We start from the raw sequence: 10,513 nt of genomic DNA on the forward strand, positions 1-10,513 counted from the left end.
GTGCTGTTTCGGCTTGATGGGTACAAAAATTTCCACTGACACAGTCCGTAATCTTGTGGAAAGAAGAGTGAATGATTGTTATGTGGAGCAGACTCCATGTTAGTGCCCATGGTTTTGGAAATGGATGCACAACACGTAGGTGTGAGGGTCAGGTGTCCACAAATTATTGGATATAAATAAACTAAAATATAATCTGTAACAATATTTAAAAAAAACAGTAAAAGTAGTAAATAAATGGAGAACACACTTGAGGCAGATGAAGCCCTGCTGTACCCTAATATCAATTAAATCCAACAAATGGTTTAATTATATTATGAATTTAGGCTTTTAGGCCAAAAATAAGAACAATTTTGAAGGTAAGTTTATTACTTCAATATGGCTACTACTTTGGGCTGTTACTAATACAGATGGGTACTAACTAATATGTCTTGCTGCAGTCACTAAGATGTTTATCTTTTTTATTGTCCCACAGATAAGGTCGGAGCTGCCCCTCGTGTGAAAGGGCTAATATTAAAAAAGAGGCCATGGAGGTGATTCCAAAGCTCTCAGAAGTGAGCTGTAATAAAAGCTGGCTCTGTAAGGAAATAACCAGCCACACTAAGACGGAGCTGTTGTCCTTATGCTCTTCTCCTTCTCTACGAGATGGAACAAATCACAGATCAGTCAGAGTTAAGGAGGAGGCCTACGACCCTGGATATCATTTCACGAAAAAAATGGACTTTGATTCCAGCTTACTTAATGTTAACAAGGAAATTGGTGACCTCAAGCATGAATTCACTGCAGAAGAGGACTGTGAACAACATGTCCCCCTTAAAGCAGAGATTTGTCAGGAGGCCTTTAACCTCAGCTGTACCTTCATAAAAAAGGATGCATTTGACCCTGAATTCATTAGAAGAACACCAGACCAGGCTTCTGCTTTAGAGAAAAGACCTCACAACTTGGGGTTTAGTGTAGATTTCACTAAGAGCAGCAATTTAGGAAGGTTGTCTGAGGAACTAGAGAAAAACCTTTCCGACATTGAAAAGACAGAAGACTCTGTATTGGATAGTCTCTCTTGGCCCTTATCTGGTAAGTTCTCCAGAAATGCATTTTGACATATGTCCATTGAAAGAAGCAGTAATTTCTTTTTAGATTGTGACTGAGGTGGGGTGGTGAAGTAGGCAGCTGGATCCTTGGAGCGCAAGTCAAGAACAACACCTGGGCAGTATTCTGCTAAAATTTCTACTTTCTAATGTCTATTCAATGAATTCAGGTCTGATTTTCATGGTCCATATAGATTCAAGGTATGACCCTTAATCAATAGAAGAATGGCCCAGCATGTTGGCATTTCTTTATCTTTGCTTGCCAATAAGACGATTTTACCACAAAAGAGGATATCAAAGATACGTGACATGCACAGATGATATTTAATAAGAGATAAGGTCTATGATGGACTGGTGACCTGTTCAGGGCTACTTCCTGCCTTGCAACCCAGTACTTCCATGATAGGCTTTAACTCCTCACAACCATAAACTGGATTAAGGAATTGTGAGAATGTTATGTGACTAAACTTATATGACATATACAGTGGGGCAAAAAAGTATTTAGTCAGCCACCAATTGTGCAAGTTCTCCCACTTAAAAAGATGAGAGAGGCCTGTCATTTTCATCATAGGTATACCTCAACTATGAGAGACAAAATGAGAAAAAAAATCCAGAAAATCACATTGTCTGATTTTAAAGAATTTATTTGCAAATTATGGTGGGAAATAAGTATTTGGTCACCTACAAACAAGCAAGATTTCTGGCTCTCACAGACCTGTAACTTCTTCTGTAAGAGGCTCCTCTGTCCTCCGCTCGTTACCTGTATTAATGGCACCTGTTTGAACTCGTTATCAATATAAAAGACACCTGTCCACAACCTCAAACAGTCACACTCCAAACTCCACTATGGCCAAGACCAAAGAGCTGTCAAAGGACACCAGAAACAAAATTGTAGACCTGCACCAGGCTGGGAAGACTGAATCTGCAATAGGTAAGCAGCTTGGTGTGAATAAATCAACTGTGGGAGCAATTATTAGAAAATGGAAGACATACAAGACCACTGATAATCTCCCTCGATCTGGGGCTCCACGCAAGATCTCACCCCGTGTGGTCAAAATGATCACAAGAACCCCAGAATCCCAGAACCACACGGGGGGACCTAGTGAATGACCTGCAGAGAACTGGGACCAAAGTAACAAAGGCTACCATCAGTAACACACTACGCCGCCAGGGACTCAAATCCTGCAGTGCCAGACGTGTCCCCCTGCTTAAGGCAGTACATGTGCAGGCCCGTCTGAAGTTTGCTAGAGAGCATTTGGATGATCCAGAAGAGGATTGGGAGAATGTCATATGGTCAGATGAAACCAAAATAGAACTTTTTTGGTAAAAACTCTACTCGTTGTGTTTGGAGGAGAAAGAATGCTGAGTTGCATCCAAAGAACACCATACCTACTGTAAAGCATGGGGGTGGAAACATCATGCTTTGGGGCTGTTTTTCTGCAAAGGGACCAGGACGACTGATCCGTGTAAAGGAAAGAATGAATGGGGCCATGTATTGTCAGATTTTGAGTGAAAACCTCCTTCCATCAGCAAGGGCATTGAAGATGAAACATGGCTGGGTCTTTCAGCATGACAATGATCCCAAACACACCGCCCGGGTAACAAAGGAGTGGCTTCGTAAGAAGCATTTCAAGGTCCTGGAGTGGCCTAGCCAGTCTCCAGATCTCAACCCCACAGAAAATCTTTGGAGGGAGTTGAAAGTCCGTGTTGCCCAGCGACAGCCCCAAAACATCACTGCTCTAGAGGAGATCTGCATGGAGGAATGGGCCAAAATACCAGCAACAGTGTGTGAAAACCTTGTGAAGACTTACAGAAAACGTTTGACCTCTGTCATTGCCAACAAAGGGTATATAACAAAGTATTGAGATGAACTTTTGTTATTGACCAAATACTGTTTTTCCACCATAATTAGCAAATAAATGCTTCAAAAATCAGACAATGTGATTTTCTGGATTTTTTTTCTCATTTTGTCTCTCATAGTTGAGGTATACCTATGATGAAAATTACAGGCCACTCTCATCTTTTTAAGTGGGAGAACTTGCACAATTGGTGGCTGACTAAATACTTTTTTGCCCCACTGTATCACACTGGTACTGTGTGTGCTGTTGAGTGTGGTGGCAGAACCTCTGTGTTTTTCTCAGTTGATTCTGGGGTTCGTCAGGAGTGTGTTCTTGCTCCTACTCTGTTCAATGCTTGCATGGACTGGGTGTTGGGCAGGGTCATAGGGTCCAGAGGCTGTGGGGCATCTGTTGGTGAAGATAGATTCACGAATCTTGACTTTGTTGATGATGCTGTGATCTTCAATGGAGGCTCTGATTGGGGGTCTCAAGAGACTGACTGAGAAGTCTGTCTGGGCTTGTGAGTGTCCTGGATAAAAAAACAAGATCCAAGCCTTTAATGACCTCTTGGGCACAGCCATCAGCAGCATGTCTGTCTGCTGAGAGAGTGTCGACCATTCATGTCTGTGGTGACTCTTCCTATGAAGTCAGTAGGCGGATTGGGAGAGCATGGAGGGTCATGAGGTCACTGGAAAGGGGTGTGTGGCACCCCTGATACCAATGCAAAAGGACGAAGGTCTAAGTCTTTAGAAGTCTGGTGCTTCCTGTCTTGCTATATAGTTGTGAGACATGGACGCTATCCAGTGACCTGAGATGAAGACTGGACTCCTTTGGTGTTGTGTCTCTTCAGAGAATCCTTGGGTATCACTGATTTGACTTTGTGTCCAATGAGCAGTTGCTCATGGAGTGACGAATGAGGCACATTACCTGCATTGTGAGGGAGCTTACAGCACTACAGCCATGTTGCGTGACTCTCCGAGGGTGATCTGGCTCGCAGGATCCTCATTGTTGAGGACCCAAGTGGTTGGACCAGGCCAAGGGGTCAACCACGTAACACCTGGCTGCGGCAGATAGAGGGTCATTTTCGAAGGGTGGGACTGGACTGTGTGTCTACCTGGGGGTTGCCAACCATATATCCTGAGTGCATGCTCCCTGACCTGACCTTAACATATCAAGATTTGGTCTTTATTTAAACAGTATTTTTAGATACAGTTGATGTAATTTTGATTTTACAATAATTTATTCAGTGAAAAAGTAACAGATATGCCATTTCTGTCTGAGTAATGCCCACCCAGGTTCTAATAGCTGGTATTGCCCACTCAAGTAGGTATCTACTCAAACTGTCTAGCAGTCTCTGACAATGACTCGGAATAAGCTTTTCCCATTCCTCTATGCAGAATTCTTTTACCCGTATAATGTCTTAGGAGTGTCTAGTGTGCACAGCCCATTTCAAATGCCCCCCCACCATAACATCCATCAAGATGGATAAGATCCCATAAGAACATAAGATCCCATCAAGGATTCAGATCTGGAATTTGACTCTGCCATTCCAGAACCCTCCATTTCATTCTTTTTGGCCATTCAATGGTGGATTTACTGGTATGTTTATGGCCATTGTCATGTTGCAGTGTCCAGTTTTGGATGAGCTTCAATCTGTCAAATGATCTTACATTCTCTTCAAGCTCCTTCTGGTACAATGAAAACTTCATAATGAATTCTGTGATGGTGAGCCACTTAACCCATAATGTAGCAAGCAGCCCCAGACCAGACGTTTCCCACCATCAGCTTTACAGTTGGTATCACGTTTTTTTCAGTGCCAAATGTGTTTTGGTACTATGGCCAAATAACTCTTTATCTTTGTCTCATCTGTTCAGAGCACATTATTCCAGAATTCCTGGACTTTACATAGATGTTAGTGGTCACCTTTAAGTCTTGCCCTGATGTTTTTTCTGGTTTCCTCTTGGCACACCTCCCATACGGATCTAATTTGTACAGCCTCTAATAGTGGACTCACGTACTTTAACATCAACAGTTGCAAAATAGACCTGTGATGAAATTCTGGACTTCTTAGAGACTCCTTTCTGCATCTTGCACTCTGCTCTCAGGCTGAACTTGCTGAGGTAACCTGTTTTGGACAAGTTGGCAGTTGTGTGAAATCTTTTCCACTTCCAGACGGTGCAATGATTGAGTTCCAGTTGTTTGGAGATCTGTTGAAAGATCCTGGGCTTCTGTAACCTCCTTTCTGAAGACCTCAGATCTCTTTGGATCTTGATAACACATACTTCAACAGTAAACTAGATGTTTAATGTTTAAATAAGCCTGGGTCAGATAAGATCCTCTCTAATGATGTGCTAATCATCTGCACCTGATTCTATAATTTGTGGTATTTGAGGTTGTGATAAATGGAAGGGTCTGTTTACTTTTTCAACCTGAAAAATTTGCATTTATGTTTATTTAAGTGATACTTTTGGACTATGATACATAAATGTGGCCTAATGCTTGTTATATGAGATCACCTTTAACTATAAATGGTATTTAAATGAAGACCCAATCTTGATATGTCCACTTGAGTTTAAAAAGTAAAACATTTTATGGGGCATACTTACTTTTTCACATGGCTGCAATAGTGTGGTAAACTAATTAATTTTTTCTGCATATATGAAAACAAGCATTTTAGTGGATAAAATGTAAACAGATCTAAGAATTGGATTAGGCTGACCAAAACTTAGTGAATGTTAAAATGAGCTTGTGATGTATTATGACCTTATGAGTGTTCTAATGGCCTTTTGATGAAGGTGGATCTCCCGTTTATTGTTCACTAGCAGAGATACCTTTTGCTGCCCTGGGTGCAGTCTCTGAATAAATTTCCAGGTGGAAAGATTTTGCCCCAAACCAAATTCTGACTGATTAAACCCACCCACTCACCTCTGCCAGTAAAGCACAGTTGTGATGATGCCGGTCCCCTACTGATTCCCTCTTCACACATGGGAGTCTGCTGAACCAACACTGTCGGTAGTTATGACCAAGATGAGCTGACAAATGAGGACAGTTCATATTGACGCCAATGGATGGTGTAAAATGGTCAGGTGCTTTTATTAAAAAACACCAATCCAACACAAAAGTAAAACCAAAAATGTCCATTGTGCAGTGTTCAAAGAAACCAAATCCATAAAATCAGTGAAACGTGGAGATAAAATCAGTAAATCCATTAAAATAGAGGTTAAATTGCTCTCTTCACCCGATCGCAGCCCACCACCTTCTCTCTCCCCGGCTCACCCATCACAGACATTGCCAGCGGAGCCTCTGCAGTACGAACTCCTTTTTGCCGATCCCCATCTTGGCTGCCACCACACTGCACAGCCAGACCGTCCGAGGTCGGCACACCTCTCGTCTTCCTTCACGCTCACGCAGTCGCTCCTCATATTCACTGGGAGGTCTTATGCCACTAGAGCGCCTCAGTCTGAGCTCCCTTCCGGAGCCCCAGCTCGAGCTGCCTTCTCCTTACTGGTGTCTGAATCATCACCTATGGCTGCCTTTTTCCGTCCTTTCACCTCTTTCTTTTACATTCCTCTCTTTTATGTTCTCCATCCCTCTGTGCTGGCCCGTATATATACACACCTGTCTCTGTGGGCGCAGCACCTTAATCACATGCCGCAGGAAGCTAACGAAGCAATTAAGAACGAATGTACCCACACGTGCAGGTGCGATTCGCTCCAACTACCTCATTAACTCCCTGCAGTCGTGCAATCGTGCCCACGGAGAGTGACATGGCTTTATGGATTTAAAACCTGGCCATATTTTGTTGTAGCCACAGATCCGCTATACCACAATGGTCACTAAGTTAAGTTCCTCAAGGTGAAAGATTCCAGAATGAAACAAAGCCAAAATGGGGAATCTGTGCAAAATTTGGCAGAGATAAATTCAATGGGGTGGAAATGAATACCAGACAAATACACATTTAGCTTTATATATTAGAAACTAGAATTATGATTAATACTCATTTGTGTGCCAATAGTTGTGGCAAACTGATAACAATAGCAATTTTATTTGTTACCTGATAAAATCTGAGTCTCTGTCTTTCAATCTGCAGAAGAAGTTAAATTGAAAAGGGAAGAAGATGATACAAAGGTTCCCATCACTGTGCCTTCCAGTTGCTCGCCAGAAAATGGAAAGACTGTTAAGTTAGAATCATTATATTACGATCGAGAGGATTGTTCACAAAACAGAGAAACATCCAGGGAGAATATGGATATGGAAACAAATGTTGACAATCTTTATGGAGAAATTCACACTAAAGAGAAGAATATTATGTGTGGTAAAATGTTCAAAAATAAGTACCACCAGAAAGTTCACACAGGTGCGGCACCCCAAAACATGCACAACAGAGAAACTCACTTTGCTTGCACACAGTGTCCAAAAAAGTTTAAAACAAGATACCCCCTTCATCGCCACCAACAACTTCACACTGGTGAGAGGCCTTGTGGAAGTGCATTCTTAACTAAACTAGCTCTTGAAGAGCACCTGATGTTGCACAATGGAGAGAGTTTGTATAACTGCAGTGAATGCAAAAAGGAATTTCTAAATGAAGAGAGAGCTCACGAAGAAGAGAGTGTCCAGTTGGCTGCTACTGAAATGGCACATCATACTTGTGCTGAATGTGGAAAACAGTTCTCCCTTCAACAGCATTACAAACCTCACTCGGGAGAGAGGCCCTATTATTGTGATGAATGCGGAAAGAGATTCATAACGAAGGTGAGACATCTTAAGATTCACATGGGAGAAAACCTATATACTTGTTCTGAGTGTGCAAAATCATTTACAAAGAAGGCTAATCTTCATCGACACCAGAAAGTTCACTCTAGAGAGAGCCAGCAAGACATCAGCTTGGAAGAAGGAAATCACGTATGCACAGAGTGTAGTAAAGTGTTTAACAGTAGATATTCCCTTCAGCATCACCAGAGCATTCACACTGGAGAGAATGGGCAAAACATGCATACCAAAGTGAAGCGTTTTGCTTGTACTATATGTGGAAAAATGTTCTCAACCAGTTACTCTTACCATCGCCATGAAAAGATTCACAGTGGGGAGAAGCCATTCAGCTGTGCTGAATGTGGCAAACAGTTCACACATCATTATTATCTTGTGGCACATCAGAAAATTCATACTAGGAAGAAGCTTTTTTCCTGCACTGAATGTGGAAAGTCATTTGTGAAGGAGAGTTCTCTTCAGCAGCATCTAAGAGTTCATAGCGTTAAATCTTACTGCTGTGCAGAATGCGGATTGCAATTCAAATTCAAGAGTAAGTTTGAACGCCACCAGACTATTCATACCGGGTACAAACCTTATTCCTGCCCTGAATGTGGGCGACGTTTTTTACAAAAAAGTCATCTCCAGCTGCACCAGAGATTTCACACTGGAGTGAAAAAGTATGAATGTCCTGAATGTGGATTGAGATTTACATGGCAGCGGGATGTTCAAAAACACCAGCAAATTCACATTGAAGAGAAGCCATATTCCTGCAGTGACTGCGGAAAGAGTTTTGCACAGAGAAACCAGCTCAAGAGCCACAGGAGGATTCACAGTTTAGGTCAACAGTATGACTGTACTGAATGTGGAATGAGGTTTGCAGTTAAATGGAGTCTTCGGCAGCACATGAAAATTCATGCCGTGCAAAGCGGAGGCTGCCCGGAAATTGTGGTAGGAGTTGGATATGGAGGGAGTTTGAAATACTATACGACTCCTTAAGGATAACAAAAGCCCCAGGCTGATGTGTTGTGAATATTTCCTAATGGGATGACACTTGTTGAATAAATATGTGCCTGACCTCATTGAAACAAATGGCTGCTAATTTATATGTTTAATGGACACCTTCCACAATGAACTCTAGAAGTAACTGGCAACACAACATGATGCGGTGTTTTCTTTGTTAATGAATCTGAAATACTATATCTTACTTGTATAAGCAAGTCCAAAGATTCTGATAACTTGTTGTTTAGGGTCAATTAGAGACCTCTTCCCTTCCTTTTATACCTTTCCAGCATGCAGATTTTTGAAGGAGTTCTCCTAATCCCTTAATTCAGAGGGTGAGCAACTGGTGATGGATATTTCTATATATATATCTTCACAATCCCTAAAAAGTTAACTCAGATGGTCAAGAACTGAAAATCCCAGATTATAACTTTCTAACACTGGATATACAGTATCATGAAGCCAGAAAATGAATTCTCACAAACTCTGTAGAGTTAATACAGACAGCGAGGAATTGGAGATTCCAGATTTTGCCTCCCAAACATTAGGATATTTCAAGAAGCTTGATGTTATTCTTCTAATCCCTTTAAATTTGCTCAGATGGTAAGGAACTGAAGATCCCAGATTGTTCATCCCCAACACTAAGATATTTCAATAAGCCCGAGACGTAATTTTCACAACCCAGATGGCAAAGAACTAAATATCCCAGGTTAACCTCTGAAACATTAGGATGTTTCACAAAGCCTGACAAGTAATTCTCACAATTCCTTTAAAGTTAACCCAGATTGAGCAGAAATGAAGATCCTAGATTGCGTTTTTCCAACACTAGGATATTTAGGATATCTCACAAACTCTACAACATTAACTCAAATGGTGAGGAATTGGAAATCATAGATTTTACTTCGCCAGCGTTAGGATACTTCAAGAAGCTTGAGAAGTTGTTATCACAATCTCTTGAAAGTTAACTCAAATGGCAGGTAATTGGAGATCACAAATTGTACCTTCCTAAAACTAGGATATTTCAAGTAGACTCAGAAATAGTTCTCATATTTAAAAAAACGAAGGACCTGAACATTGCATATCGAGAAATAACTTAATTATATTGGTGAAGAAGCATTGTAGACACTGTAACTCTGACCAGCTCCTTGCGTTTATAAAGCCTTGAATTTTAAATGCTGTAAATAGATTTTTCTGCCCAGGTTCCTGGTATCCTTTGTCTTCTGCACATAATTTGAAAGTCTGAGCCTTCACATATGTGAACAACATTCTGTCACTAGAACAATGTGGAACTTAATTGTTTTAGTTATTTGGTCTTGTTCTCCAAAAGATAAATAGGAATTTAGCAATCCAGGCTGTGGATTTCTTTTTTGACTTCTGTTTCCAATCCTGACTGAGAGATGTTATCTGGGGGACACTGATGGTAACTAACATCCATTGAGGGAAAGGTGTAGAGAACCTAGAGACACATTTGTACTTTAGAATGACATTTCTTAATTTTTACAGGACCCTCCATAGAGCATGGCTCTTTAACTAATAACCTCCGCATCACTCTGCCTTCTATTTTTTTTTTCTGTTTGTTTTCAATCTCTGGACGTATTTGTGTTTTCTATAAGAAAGTTACAACACTTTGTTTTTATTAAGTTGTTATATTAACAGGATCAGTTTCAGGGTTTTTACTGTCCGATACCCTCTTGTTCCACATTTCCTCTAAAAGTAGGATAATAATAGCAAAATTGACACACAAGTATCAATAAGGGGGCAAGGGTTGTTGTCATAGTAAATGAATTTTAGTTTTTGAGGCCATCTTCAACGCAAAGAAAGGTCATGTGCCAACAGTTTGAACAG

At 41.1% G+C, this 10,513-nt stretch overlaps 1 protein-coding gene across 1 annotated transcript; it reads left to right on the plus strand.

Moving 5' to 3' along the window:
* The first annotated feature begins 524 nt into the window (after positions 1-524).
* Positions 525-8,665, plus strand: LOC114652458 (gastrula zinc finger protein XlCGF58.1-like). Its single transcript, XM_028802839.2, has 2 exons — positions 525-1,068; positions 7,011-8,665. The coding sequence occupies exons 1-2, from the start codon at positions 525-527 to the stop codon at positions 8,663-8,665; spliced, it is 2,199 nt and encodes a 732-aa protein (XP_028658672.2).
* The last annotated feature ends 1,848 nt before the right edge of the window (positions 8,666-10,513 follow it).

The sequence above is a fragment of the Erpetoichthys calabaricus genome, chromosome 5, assembly GCF_900747795.2.
Source record: "Erpetoichthys calabaricus chromosome 5, fErpCal1.3, whole genome shotgun sequence".
Taxonomy (NCBI): Eukaryota; Metazoa; Chordata; class Cladistia; order Polypteriformes; family Polypteridae; genus Erpetoichthys; species Erpetoichthys calabaricus.